Source organism: Leptodactylus fuscus, chromosome 1, assembly GCF_031893055.1.
Source record: "Leptodactylus fuscus isolate aLepFus1 chromosome 1, aLepFus1.hap2, whole genome shotgun sequence".
NCBI lineage: Eukaryota > Metazoa > Chordata > Amphibia > Anura > Leptodactylidae > Leptodactylus > Leptodactylus fuscus.
In genome coordinates, this window is record NC_134265.1 from 264,965,339 (window position 1) to 264,980,473 (window position 15,135).

A 15,135-nucleotide genomic window follows, 5' to 3' on the forward strand; every position below is an offset into this window, starting at 1 on the left:
TGGCATATCTGGTATATAGTAACTGTTGGAAGCCTGATATCATGCAGATTTACAAACCACATATGTAATTGGATATAAAAGACTATAATTGTATTCATTGGTTGTTATATTATATTTTATATGTGTAGTTAATAAACATCTATAGATTTCTGATTATTTTTCCACCATTATGTGAGTTATTTTCATGTAATGAACATTTTTATGATCCAAAACAAGCAAATAGAGGTGGCACTACTACACTCAGAATAACCAAAAACAAATCTTCAAGGAATCCTATGCAGCATGGTCAAGTAAAACATCAGACAAACAATGATGGTGTTTCTACTGCCAAAGTAGTAGTATCATGAGACATGTGCACAAAAGAAAAGAATGCAGGGCACTCACCAGCAGCGTTGTAAAATCTTCAAACTCTTTATTTTCTTAAGTTAAAAAACGACACCATCATGTGGGGGAAGCATGCTTTTCTTTTGAACACCTGGAACATTTTTATGATATAACATAATACATGTTTATCTAATGTGTAGACTCCATAAAGCAGGATAATTTAATATGAAATTAATAACATTACCTTATTATTTAGAGGCTTATACACTTTCCAAAGATACCTTTCTTATTTTACATTGCAGCTCCATTTTCATGAAAATCAGTGTTTTAGTCTTTTGCAAATTAACAGTGGGATTTAACAGTGTGCCAGTGAAAGCACACGGACCCCATAGACTATAATGGGGTCCGTGTGCTCTCCGCGCGGTGACTGCACGGAAGATGCGGACAAAAAAGTAGATCGTGATCTACTTCACAATTCGTAAAGTACACAGACCCCATTATAGACTATGGGTTTTGTGTGCTTTCACTGGCACACCGCTTGCCAGTGCTTTTGGTACTCTGTTCGGAGGGGGGGCCCATGCGGACTCCCCGAACGGATTACCAAACGCAGATGTGAACTAAGGGTAAATAACCATTCCTAACTGCAGAAAACTGTGACAAAGTGGGAGATATCACTCAAGCAATGGAGCGCTGGAACTGGGAGGCAGGTAAGGGTGGTTATCTAGAGCAGAGAGTTAACCCTGGCAAAAGAAGAAACACCCCTAAAGCCCTTATGAACAGATTATTAAGATTATGAACAGACCTCACCAAATTTAGCTGAACTGTAAGATACATTTATCTACAGATACATATCTAATGTCTGTGGCCAGCTTTAGGGTGCACATACACAGTAAATGAAGATTGACTACCACCAGAAAATTTGGAGGGACTGAACAACCATTTAATCCGTAAGGGGATGTCTTAGTTTTCTCCTTCATTTAGGGGGAATGAAATATTGGGCATATTGGACTTGATCAGGCCTGAGCCTTTGTTTTAATTGGAGATAAGTGCTTTGCCAAGGTGCTGGCAGTAGTTTTTTTTCCTCTTCCTGATGAGAATATATGTATACTGACTGAGCGTATAGGGATTGGGCGTTGGGCGGGTTAACTAATTACTATCAGCTTTTGGTTTTTGGGTCAGAAATTTGGTGAGGAATCCGCCTCAAAATCAGCCTCCAAAAAAAGCCTCCCAATAGAACTCTATTGGTAGGCTTTTTTTTGGAGGCTGATTTTGAGGCGGATTCCTGACCAAAAAACTCAGTGTGAGCTCAGCCTTAGAGGTGCGGATAGACTAATTGTCACTTGTAGATACAGCAGTTGTACAGTAAGAAGTCATTTCTCCTGTTTTACATATCTCTAAATGCAATGAGAGAGGTAAAGTTTAAAGTGGGCCCTATATGTATTCACGTATTCACATCCCTTCCACATTTGTGGCTGGTAATGATGCTGATCATATACTCTGAATTGTACATTCTTTACACTTTAATTCCCAAGTCCAAAGCAATGCTATCACTAGGTCTTTTAATTCCATCAGATTTCACGGCCCCTCTTTCTTTGCAGAGGTCTGGAGCAGATCTGCCATAGTTATTATAACCTCCTGACTTCAAAGGCAGCGTAGGGAAGAAGCGGTCTAAACACAGCAGAGCTGTATTTCTCTCGGTGTAGCAGACATTCCTGGCTCCTAATCTGCCGCTGCTCTGAATCACAGCTCTTGTATCAGGCTGCTGTGAACCTACGGCCCTGGCGCCTCCGGGACATTCCTCAACAGGAAGCCCAATGTTTTAATGTTAGGCTGAGAGGAAAACCTTCCCAGGAAGAGCAACCTGGACCAAACCCTTTGAACGTCTGGGATGAAAAGGCTAAAAGTAAATAAAATCTGTGGGGTGCTCTTGTGCGTCTGCACAGTTCTCTTGGTTACAGTTAACTCTTCTTGAAGACAAGAAGTCAAGGCGGCTTTCGACTGTAGGAAAATAGAGATGTGCAACTGTTCTGATAACAGGCCTGTTTGTTTTGGGATATTTATTACATAATTGGCAACTAACCCTGTGACGTGCACCCATCTTTGTTTTTCTGCAGCTCTCTTTCTATATTTTTATATAGATTGACAAATTGATATGGATTATTGATTCAATATACCAGATATCTGCAATGGAATTATCTGAATTTCCAACAATTGGATGAATCTGCAGCAAAATTCCCATGTAATACATGCCATTTTGTTACTTAGGCTGGGTTCATATTGGCTTCTTTTAAGTCCATTGTTGTGATCCCTCATCCGCTGCAGGATTCACCCTATGCAATGTAAAGTATGATATTCGGGGTGAAACCAGCAACATAGATTGACCTGCATTGAAAATGTACACCAGAAATTGGGGTCTGCTGCAGATATCTCTCTGGGTTGTAGATGGCGTGTTTTTTATTATACCATGCACTTTGTTGATACTGTAAAATGCTTTTGATTTTTCACCCCAAAAATCCAGGCAGAAAATGTGCAACATAACTGTCCTTTGTGGACATATCCTCAAACGGTGTCATAGTCAGTTATGAAGTAGGAGTATTTGGTGGTCTCTCGGGTAGACGATAGGCATACATGTAGTAAGAGCTCCCTCCTGTGTCTGTTCACCATTGTTAATATAACACTTTGTTTTCATTCTGCATTTTCCCATGACTAAATCGAGAATCTTCCAATAGATCACGTTCCCATGTTAAGAGCACAAGAGACAGTTCACTAAATATATACTGTGGTTAACCACATAAGCTGACGGTTCTGTTTTTGCCATTGGATTGTGCGATAGAATAAATTAAAGCGTAAAAATGATAACTAGTTACTCATGTGTACTGGGTTCAATGTAACGCTTTACCAAGTGTCAAAGAATGAAAAATATGGCTGCATTGCATATTGGGCATGGATTAGGCAGACATGAGACAAATTCATATCAAGATGTTTGCTGATATCGATAAATGATATTCTGATATTATAAATTATTGTGCACTTACCTGTATTTTCTATACATTGCAGGGGGGAAAAAGAATTCTTTCTCAGTGTGTAAAGCAAAGGCAGCAACAGCAGGAGGACTCCTGGAGATGGAAGCTTGTTAAACTCCCCAATGTCTCCATTAACAGCAACACAATCCCCAAGGAGTCTGCTAATGACATTGATATGCCACTGCTAGAGACACTGTACCGTATAGACAATCACTGCCTGTAGTTTGGCACCACTGGTACCGAGGGCCTTCATGTACCACAGCTAGATCCCCAAGGATGGAAGACATTGCAAGAATCATCAGGATGCATTATTAGCCATCATATTCATACTTCCTACCCGCAGCAGTCACTGCGTACGTGAAGTTCCTGAAGCGACCCAGCCACAGACCAAACAAGAGTGCTGACATTGGACATAAACCATGGACAAGACAAACCTCTTTTATTTAAGAATGGAGCAAAAGGATCAATTTTGTTTTTTTGTTTCTTTTTTTATCATTGTATTGTTTATCTCCATAAAACTTGAATGCTTTTATATATCAGATTTAGGATTGATTGATGTATATTTTATTAGTCAGGGTGAAAACTAAGCCCCCTCCGTCCCCCGACCCCACTTCATGCAACAAAAAAAATAATAATAATAATAATTTTTGTTATTTTTTTTTTCCTGCATGAAGATGTCTTTTTTTTTTAAAGTCCGTTTTTACCTAGGGATGGATAGGCAGCCTTTGATGCTTCCATTGTGAAAAGGGTCGTACCGACATTTAATGTATTAAAATATATAGAGAAGAGTTTTGCTGAGACAATATATGACATTGATGTCAAAGTCATATATTGGGAAGACAGGCAAGTGTTCTTATGTTTCATTTTGGGATATATGGAAATTAGGGACACGCTTTTATGGTGATTTGTGGAAAATGAATGAATAACTTAGGAAGAAGATTAATAGCCACAACTTACAAGTGCAACACACAATATATAGTAAGTTATACCTACTTGTATTAAGCACAATTATGGAAGAATAAGGCTTGGTTCACACCAGCGTCATAGCATCCACACTATACATCTTGGCCAATGAATCCTATTGGGACTCACTGAATTAATACATTACAAATGCTATTTTTGCTGTCAGAAATATCAGAACCCCTAATAGAAAGCCTCAAGTGTGAACAGACTGTAAATCACTGTCATGTGTAGTCAATGTTTGGCTAAGGAACAATGATATCAAATATATCATTAATCTCACATGACATGCCAAAGGTTGCCCAGTCCTCCTATAAGCTCATAGCTGGCACTCAATACTGTTATTGTACATTGTCATTGTGCTAGCGTTCTTATGTGTTGTGCTGAAGGTGACAATAAGAAGGCGCATTTCATGTCACTTGTCATAAATAGTGTAATCTGATTCTGAGGCAAGTTGTATGACGCCCCTTCCTTGCTTCTTCGGCAGAGTTTAAGATGATCCCTTATTTTTCACAAATACCCATGACTGTCTTTTATCTGTTTGTATTATGTCAAACACATATATTTAATATATAATTCATCCTTTAGGGAGACAAGCAGTCTTAGATTTAGCCCATTTGGAGAACCATCCCATAAGTCACAAGGAAAGAGTAATGCAGTTTTGTGTATTACTGATCTAACCTTTAGGACAAAAGAGCCCAGCACTTGGATTCATTGTTACAATGTAAATTGTTCTGTATTGTATTTGTATTATTTTCTTCTGCTAACCTATAAGTGGGATTTGATGCCAGTTGTTAAAGAACGAATTTTGATGTGCCCTTTATTGATAGCAAAGTACAGACTTTGCCGAAAGAAAATTGTCAATTCAACTTTTTTTTTGGTCATTCCAATTTGAGTTAATGTGCTGAGCATATGTTTTTAAAAAAATAAAAGCTTTGTAATAAAACAGAAAAAAACTATACTATTTGTTGCTAAGGAAATCCATGGTGTGGTCTTTTTGTTCATGGAGCTTACTTTTTTTTTTAATCATATACCTGGCAACAGGTTAGTTACATCCATTGCTCAGTCCTGAAGTTCCACCATAAATTAGAAGACTGTGTTCTCTATTTAGCATCTGGAGGACGGTGCTTAAAGGGGCTGATAGAGCCCCACATATGCGTAAAAAGGCACCGTAAATGTTATATTAAACTACCCCCCCTTCCCCCCCCGTTTTCAAATAAAACCGTAAAAAAGAATATGATCTACTTACGCATCGTGAACGCTGGGCGGGCATTCAGGGTGTGTCTTCATCTTCATCCACGCCTCTTCTTCCTCCGATGTCTTCCGGTTCCATCCTCCTCTGGCGCTCGTGAACTGGCACAGATATAAAAAAATGCCCTGGGACGCATGCACAGTAGCATGCTGCTTCTACTACGGCTACTGCGCATGCGCCCAGGCCATTTTTTTTTTAGCAATGTCAGTTCGCGAGCGCCGGAAGAGGACAGGACCTGAGGACATCGCAGGAAGAGGAGGCGTGGATGAAGAAGACGGCAGACCCTGAATGCCCGGCCAGCGTGCACGATGCGTAAGTAGATCATATTCTTTTTTAGGGTTTTATTTTAAAACTGGGGGGTAGTTTAATATAACATTTACGGTGCCTGATTAGCCTTTTTAAAGGCTATTCACGCATATGTGGGGCTCTATCAGCATGATTTTGCTGATAGAGCCCCTTTAAAGGGGTCCTCTGGACTCGAGCATTAATGATCTGTTCTCAGAATATATCCTCAGTGTTTGGTCTCGGTCTGATCTCCAGGACTCCTGTAAAAAGGAACAATAAAGGCACAAGTATTTGGTGGAAGAAATAGATTGACATTGGTATTTACAATCCAGCAATGTCTCAACCTTTACTTAAAGGGAATGTAGCACATATTTGCATACATACAATGTTCTAATAATTAAGCCACATAACAATACATACTTTTTGTTCCAATCACAATCTACATTTTTCCCTATTAGTATGTCTTCAGAGTGTGGGAGGAAATTCACGCAAACACGGAGAGAATAAACAAACTGCTTGCAGATGTTGTCCTTGGCAGGATATGAACCCAGGACTCCAGCGCTAGAAGGCTGCAGTGCTAACCACTAAGCCACCATGCTGCCCTGACCTGTTTTACTTAGAGTGCATTGTTTTATTTCTATTTTCTGTACAATAACGGGGCAGCCATCTTGCATGTTAACAGCATTTAGAGATATGCTTTTAAGCAGCCACATGAACAATAGGCATCAATATTAGAGATGTCTAGAGATGACTCATTGACTTCTAGGAAAGGTTTCTAGACATGCTCTGTAACCTTTGCATAGGTCATTGCATTGATAAGATTGGCAGAATCTTGGCTTGATTTGCACCAAAAAAACAGGTCAGTATGTTTATTATGTGTTTTAGAATTTTTCTTACCTTGCCTGCCAGGTGCGCATAGAAAGAAAGCAGCTTGTTTTGTCCAAAGCATGGCTTGAGATCCAACAATGTGGACCAATATTCTGATGCACATTAAACCAATTTACAAGTGGTAAAAGTGTAGGATGGAATTTATCGTCCATGCTGCACCAGTTTTTTGTGGTCAAAAGTTAACAAATTTTTGTGCAAATAATTTTGAGTTTCTTACGGTTTTGTGTTATTCTTTCTACTTTTCTAAAAGGAGGTGGTTGCAGAGATGATGACGCATTTTCATCCATTGGTCTTAATCTATTGTAAACCCATCAGTGATCCACAAACCAGAACTGGTTTTCTCACGTTCACATCACTTTTTTTTAAAAATATAGATTGTGAGCCCCGCATAGAGCTCACAATGTACATTTTTCCCACATTCATCAGTATGTCTTTGGAAGATGGGATGGAAATCCATGCAAACACGGGGAGAACATACAAACTCCTTGCAGATGGTTTTTTGCCCTTGGCGTGATTTGAACACCAGAACCCCCAGCTGCAAGGCTGCAGTGCTAACCACTCAGCCACGTTGTGGCCCCTGACATCATATTTTGATCATCTATTTATTAGATCAGTTTTATGGATTCAGAATTTTTTTTTTTATAAAAATGAATGAGGAAAGATGCAAACAGATGGCTATTCTTTTACATAGAGTCAATGAGGAAGATTACTGAAGACCACTGCACAACTCTTCATAAATCAGGTGCAACTGCTGCCACGCTGTGCACTGAAATCATTGAAATCTACACGAAATTGGCATAGGAGATGAATACATTTGTCTCAAAGTTTACAAAAATGTTCCATTTCTTTCTATATTTTTTGTATGATAAGTTTTTTAGTTAATATTGCTATGTAAATCAGTTTTCATAGTTTTCATATATATCTTTAAAACAATCCATTACCTGGATGATCAAAACGTGATGTTAACAATCCCCAAGTCTCTACCTGTAATCTGTAGCATACAGATACTATATTACTCAACAGATTGCTTGGTTTGGTGCTGTATAGGCAAAATTTATATGTCCGAATACGTTTAGATTGACTGTACATAATAGTTTGGTGCCATTTTTAAGGTAAAATTGTTCTAGCTTTTTCCAGCCTTACAAGCTTTCTCAGCAGAAAAACAAAAGGATCAAGAGTGTCGTTCCTTCAGAGCAGAACTCTGGTATCCAAAATGTTCCTCCAGACTTTTCTGATAGCTGTGGTCAATATGTGTATTTATTGGCACCTATGAAGAGCACCGATCCAGAAAGAAGAAAGTCCTTTACAAGAAGGTATATAAAACTCATAACCACTTCTTTCCAAAACAGTAAAGTGATCTCCTGAGTAAGAGAGAATAACACCTAATAAGACAGACCAGGCCTGAGACGCTGGGAAGACGAAACTGTACAAAGGAACATCACCCTTCACTGGACACCCACACAATATACAAAGAGATGAAACCCAGCCCTTGGCCGCGGAGACAGAATGTGATTGCCCTGTGGTCAGGAGAACTGGCAGCGGTGGTCTCTGCCAACTCATTGACTGTCAAATGATATCCGCAGTGTACTTGAAGAATGATGAATAAGACCTGGGAAGTGGGACAGAAGGCTGCAAGGCACACAAGCTCCAAAACAAGCAGAAAATACTGACTGGAAATAAAATGTTTTGCTTATATCCCTGGCATGAGAATGGCTGACCAAGTCAAAAAAATATTCTCCTGCTAAAGCAAACAGCTATTTTAGAGCTAAATATAGACTCTCACCCTATGTGTATGATACAGTGTAATATGCCACTTAGTGGCTGTCCAGTATATACAGCTGGGAGAAACCTGACATTTACATTATCCAGTCTTATCTGCTATATAAAGAGCTATACTATACTATACTATACTATGCTATGCTGCGCTACACTACACATTACTACACACTACTACATTGTACGCTGTACGAAAGGTGGGTCAACATAAGGCTAAGGCCCCACGGGACGATCCGCAGCTATAAAGCGCTGCAGGAAAAACTGTGGTGGCAACACATCGTGGTTCTTCCCACAGAACTTTAAAACAGAATGTTTGTGGAGTTTTCCTCCGTGGACTTCCTGTTTCAATTAGATCTATGGGGAAACCACCAGCATTTCCGTAGATATAATTGACATGCTGCAATTTCCAAAACCGTGCCGGTTTTGGAAATCGTGGTGTGTCTGCGCCACAGTTTTTACCGCAAAGTGGGCATGGGATTTGCAAGACTCCCATCCACTTTGCAGTTACTGCAAATCGCGGCGTTTCCGACCCGTGGAACCCTGGTCTAAAGTGATTTTCCCATGAACATAACCATATTAAAATTTGTAGACAATTTAAGCCTTGTGTACACGACAGGGAAGTTTTTGACAGATCTAAAAATTGTTAAAAATGAACGTACATGTTGGTTTTTAGAGTCATCCATTTTGCATCAGTTTTTAACTTTCATCCATCTTTCTTTTTTGACCCAGCCGACCGATCTGTTTTAGACTAAGGTCCTACATAGCGGGCCACAGCAAAAAAGTGATGCAGGAAAAAATCGTGATGGCTTCCATTATACCTATAGGGAAACCGCCAGCATTTCCGTAGGTATAAAAGAAATGCTGCAATTTCCAAAACCACATCAGATTCGGAAATCACAGCTTTTCCGCTACATGTATTTTTCTACAATGTGTGGATGGGATTTGCTCGAATCCCATCCACTTTGTAGTGACTGTATAAACGATGCGGTGATTCCTCGATGCGACACGTGGGACCCCGGCCTTAAGGTTTTCATCCATTTTACATGAGTCTACAAATGGTTCCATTCATTTCTATTGGGTCCGTGCATCCATGAAAATGGTCAGTCAAAAAGCGGACATGGTCAGACGCAATGAAATCAACGTGTTCTCAAAATAGCTGTTTGAGGAACGTTTTAAAAAAACATCTGTCAGTGTGAATAAACCCTAATAATTTTTTTACGTTTTTACAAATGTAAGTATTTAAACATTTTGCAGAGTTTTACAGATTTTCTGTCTAACCACTCAGTTACATGCTGTGCAGTTAATCCTTCTTTATTGAGCATTACAATAAATTTTCCCTGGTAACTAAGAATATGGCAACTGGTTATAATATAAGTGTTTATGCCGTATGTGTGTATATAATGAATGTAGGGTCGTCAAACAGTTGTGGCTTCTGTTATAGAAGAGATTACTGCAGTGTAAGTTATATGAAACCTCACAGCCCCTTTTCAAAGGCAGTGAGATATTTTATTGTTTAATCTGTTTTTAATTTTGACACATATCCGTTTCCCATTTGGCATCCTCCTGAATTAACCAGAACCATCTGACCATCTGCTGCCTCAAACACAGGGTGGTGTATGCGGCATTTACAAGATCATCTCCGCCTGCCCTCTGCAGACGGTTATGCTTATAGTAATGCTTCTGCTAATGGCCCTCATATTGTTATGGTTACATCCAAGGAAAGAAGGCGGCCTAATTCAAACAATGAGAACGTCTTCAGGGAGCCGCAGGTCACCATCATACAACTATCCAAAAATCAGTTTACTTTGGAAGGTATAGAAGCGTAATAAGTCTTTATTGACTGTAAAACCTTGAAGTCATTAGTAAGTATGGAAAGATGTATTTTTGTATTTGGTTTTACCTTTATAAAGTAGTAACACTAGGGTTGCACACTTGGGGGAGTAGAGAGAGAAGCAAGATTGTATATATATGTCCACCTCATCACATTTATTGAGATGGATACAGAGGTGGAGTATGAATTGGAGCTTTAACTATATTGGAATAAATATAAGCAATATAGAGATGAGCGAGTAGTATTGGATCGAATACCTCGCTCCCATAGGAATGCGTGTAAGCGGCTGAACACCAAGGGGTTAAGCGCAGTGAATATTTGATGCGCTTAACCCCTTGGTGTTTGGCCGCTTACATGCATTCCTATGAGAGTGAGGTATTCGATCCAATACTACTCGCTCACCTCTAAAAATAGCGTAAAGCTGGTAAATCAGTTTTCTTGGCACAATTTGTGGCAGTCTTTGGGCACAAATAGAAAATCTGCCAAATATGTAATTTTTATCTCTGTCATTCACCACAGTCAGAAGTCCCAGACTCGGGAAAATGCCAGTGTGCACGGTGCCAAAAATTCTGGATCAATGTTTTACAGTGGTTTTGGGAAGTTTTCATGGAGTCAGATTTAAATGATACAATGATGGCTGGCTATAACGACAGCTAGAGGGAGCTTTGGAGCTAGCTGCATACTGTTTTACACTGAACTCTATAATAAACTAGTATGCGCTCCCTTAGTGACTTCTATAAAAATATGTTATGAAATGAATCCACATTGACTGTTGTAGGTAAAATGACGCAGTGTTAAAAAATGGCCTTTCCATCTCATATTAATCAACAGCAGGTACATCAAGCAATATCAAGGCTACTATCTGTTGTCTGTATATGATCAATTGAATGTACAGGGATATTGCAGCATATAAACTGGATGACTGTCACAGGCTCCGTCGCTGGCTACAACATTGTGAGGACTTGACTGCACTAGCAGCAGTGAATAGCAAAATTATCAGTATTAGAAATAATTTTACAGCGTATTCTAACTCTAAGTCTTATTGAGCCATTGCTAGGAAGGAATAAGATGACAAAACAGGTACAGAAGTCTTCCTGCATCAATCACAGGAAGTGTCTGTTTACCGACTACTAAACTTCTAAAGGCAGGTAACCGCCACTACTATGTTATCTCCATAAACAAGAAGGGAACTTTAGAAAGTAGAAGCGACTGCATGTAGAGTTTCCTTCCTGGCACTGTTTCCTAAAATCAGCAGGTAAGGCATGTGTCGCTGCTGTCTGACATGTATTCAGTCTGTGTGCGGCTTTCTATCCTATATCTAGAAATATAGCAGTTCGCTCTGGTAGAATTCCAAAACTATATTTAGTAGGCGAAGACCATCATAATAGATGCAGTCAATAGAAGTAGTCAAGTACTCAAGTACTGTGGGTGCAATTTTTCATATAGTTATGGCTACTTTGTGGTCTCCGAAAGTTTGACATGCCTCTGAGCTGAAAATTCATCGCTATTCTATGAAGTTTCTCAAAGAGGACCTTTCACCACCTCCAACATGTCCAGCTTTTTACATCATTTAGTAGGTGCTGCTCCACTGATTCTGACACAGTTGGAATTTTCCTCCAGCCCGCACTGTTCCCAAGCAATCAATGCTGTAGTTTTGGTGCCTCATATGCTATTTAGGATCTGTACTGTCAGGAGGGCGGTGTCAAACAGGAGCAGACAATGGGTTTAATTCTGATCTCTGGCAATGGCTGCCTCTGATGAAAGCTCTGACTCACACCCCTGCCTGACACTGCCCTTCTGACATTACAGAGCTTAAATAGCACATCAGGCACCAAAACTAACTGCACTTGTTCCTCAGGAATGGTGGAGGCTAGAGTAAAAAATATTAATGTAATCTATTAAATGTGAGGTTCTACCATGTAGTCTAAGCTTATTCCACCTATTGTTTGGTTTACTCTGTGACAGAAATTTGAGCCTGAATTTTTGGTGCAAATCTGGCATATAGTTTCAAATTATAAGCCTTGTCCCTTTGGTAAAAGGTTAAAAAAAAAAAAAGTGTCTAAAACCCTTAATAAATATGGTGGACAGCATCTAAGCCAGTTTTTAGTGCAAATTAAACTCGCTTTCTAACACATTAGCTTTAGTAAATTTGCTCTATTGTTCCTAAGTAACCATATGCTTACTTGTCCATATGGCACAGCTATATAAGTAGCTGCACACAGAGGTATCTTGTGCATGAAGCCTTGATCTGGCTTCAATGTAATTCCCCAAACTGAAGAAGAACATGCTGCAATGTATTAAGTGGTAAACATTGAACAAAGCTCAGATGGTACAGTTTGTGACACTCTTGTAACTGCTCCCAAGGCTGTGGTTTTTCCACATGTAGAATACATTTACATAAATAACTGGAATTGTTTTAAAAAATGTTTGAAGTCTTATAAAGCCTCAGTGTTTTACAAAGTCAATGGGATTCTGGCTAATCCCATCTACTCATTGCAGAAAAATATCTGCAGTGGACATGCTGCAATTTAAAAAAAACGTTGCGTTTTAGTAAATTGCAGCATGTCAGTTATACCTATGGAAATGCTGGTATTTTCTGCATAGGTATTATGGAAGGAAAACTCTGTGGACTTTCTGTGAAAAGTGGTGTGGGAAAAACCGTGGTGCGTTTCTACTTTAGTTTTTCACGTAGTGCTTTTTGGGTGTGGCTCCCTCACCCTAAGCTTACCCTAAATTCTACTGGCCCACCTATAGTAGATTGAGATATCATCACTATGAGATTACTGCTGTAAAATATAGCTGCGGTAATAAATCACTAAGAACTAGAATTTGTCATGGGATGGGAGTACTGGCCGCAAACCACAAATTACTCTGAAACATTTAGCAAACTTATATTGGTACTGTAGGTACCGAACTATTTATAAATGCAACACTGCATGTATTATTTTATCATATAAAACAATAGCATACATAATATTTCAAGGGGGTCTCCAACACTAAGATATTGATTGTCATCAATATCAGATTTGAGGGACCCAACACCTCCACTGATCAGCTATTTTATTAGTATGCGCCATTTGGATGAATGATGTGAACTCTTCACTACATTAAGCACTGTGCTGATTTATATCAGATTTGTGTAGTATTTGAGTGGGACTGTGCTGCAAATAGGCTATAAAACTTATGAACATGATGTCTCAATCCAGCGAAGCAGAGGTGGCGCTCCAGAGCACAGCCTCCACATCTGATTGGTGAATGTCCAGAATCCCTGCCAATCTGATATTGATGACTAAGGATACATTTCATCAATATCTTAATGTTGGAAAACCCCTTTAGGATAAGGACCCATGTAGTGGGCAGCTGCGAAAAACTGCTGCAGGAAAGACTGCGACAGTAACACGTTGTGGTTTTTCCTGCAGCACTTTTCACAGAAAGTCTGCAGAGGTTTCCTTGACTTTCTGCTTCAATTACACCTATTGTGAGAAGATGACAGGCAAAGTGCTGGAGTCCCGCCATATCCGCCACAGGTTTCTGACTTATGTGTGATCCAGTGCGGGTCTGGAGTAGGCCTCAGCCCCAGGTATGGGTCATAGGCTCATTACTGGCCCATAAAAGGGTGCTGATCCTGCACGTCAGGGCAGATCCAGGGAGTGAGAGGAGGCGTCTGGGTCTGTCCTGTTACTCTGAGTCCGGTGAGACTGTATTGTGCTTATTAGTTTGTTCGTGTGGCTGTTAGTAAACCATATGTATAGTTAGCTTATTTTTAATGTTTAGTTACTCAGACGAGCAGGATTTTGTTTCTTATTGTTTTACCTGAAGTTAAGGCTGTATTTTATTTTGTGCCTGAAGTCAAGATTTATTTACCGTATTTTTCGGACTATAAGACGCACTTTTTTTCCCCCAAATTTGGGGGGAAAAGAAGGGTGCGTCTTATAGACCGAATGTGGCGCCTGGCACCCGCCGTAATAGAGAGGCGGATGCCGGCAAGGGATAGACGCCAGGGCCTGAGACATCGCTGCGCTCCTCTGCCCTGCATGAAGCCAGCAGCGGCAGGGGCGATGCTATTTCGCTCCTCCGTCCCCCCGCCGCTGGCTTCATGCAGGGCAGAGGAGCGCAGCGATGTCTCAGGCCCCGGCACCTGTGATGGCGTCTATCCCTTGCCGGCATCCGCCTCTCTAGTACAGCGGATTCCGGGTCAGTATCGGTGGTCCCTTCTCCCCCGGGGCCGGTCCCCACCGGCCCCGTACCTGTGAAGTTGCAGGCCGGCTCCTGCGCGGCGATATCGCAGGAGCCGACCTGTTCTGGTGAGAGCCGGGAGCCTAATGAGGCTTCCAGGCCTGTCACTGCTATATATTAGTATTGCGGCTGGGTCTATGACCAGCCGTAATACTAATATACAGAATGTCCCATAGACGGCAATAAACAGTTGTATTGCCGTCTATGGGACTTGCAATCAAGTGACCGCAGGCTCAAGCCCCCGGGGGGGGGGGGGGGAATAAAATAGTAAAAAAAAAAAAAAAAAAAAAAAGCTTTAAAAATATATAATAAAAATATGAAATAAATAAAAGTTCTAAATCACCTCCTGTCCCTAGAATATTTATATAAAAGTAGAAAATCATATATCATAAGCCACCGTTTTTTTTTTTTTTCAATACAAGGTGATCTAAGCAATAGATATTCCCCAAAATGGTATAACTAAAAAGTACTTCTGGCCCCGCAAAAAAAAAAAACACTCTATGCGTCCCCGTACAGCTGCAGGGTCACCTGTCAATGTGGCCTTGCAGCTGTTGCAAAAC

The 15,135-nt window shown here is 40.2% G+C and overlaps 1 protein-coding gene across 2 annotated transcripts in view; it reads left to right on the top strand.

Moving 5' to 3' along the window:
• LEF1 (lymphoid enhancer binding factor 1) overlaps window positions 1-3,886 on the top strand; it is an 82,450-nt gene extending 78,564 nt beyond the window's left edge. The window contains exon 11 of one of the 2 annotated variants that reach the window (XM_075287206.1): window positions 3,382-3,886. Coding sequence is in view for 1 of the 2 variants with exons in the window: in XM_075287198.1 (XP_075143299.1) it covers window positions 3,382-3,461 (80 nt within the window). In the remaining variant the exon portion in view is untranslated. The remainder of the gene's footprint in view (window positions 1-3,381) is intronic. The other variant, XM_075287198.1, reaches the window with a different exon arrangement.
• Window positions 3,887-15,135: the final 11,249 nt, after the last annotated feature.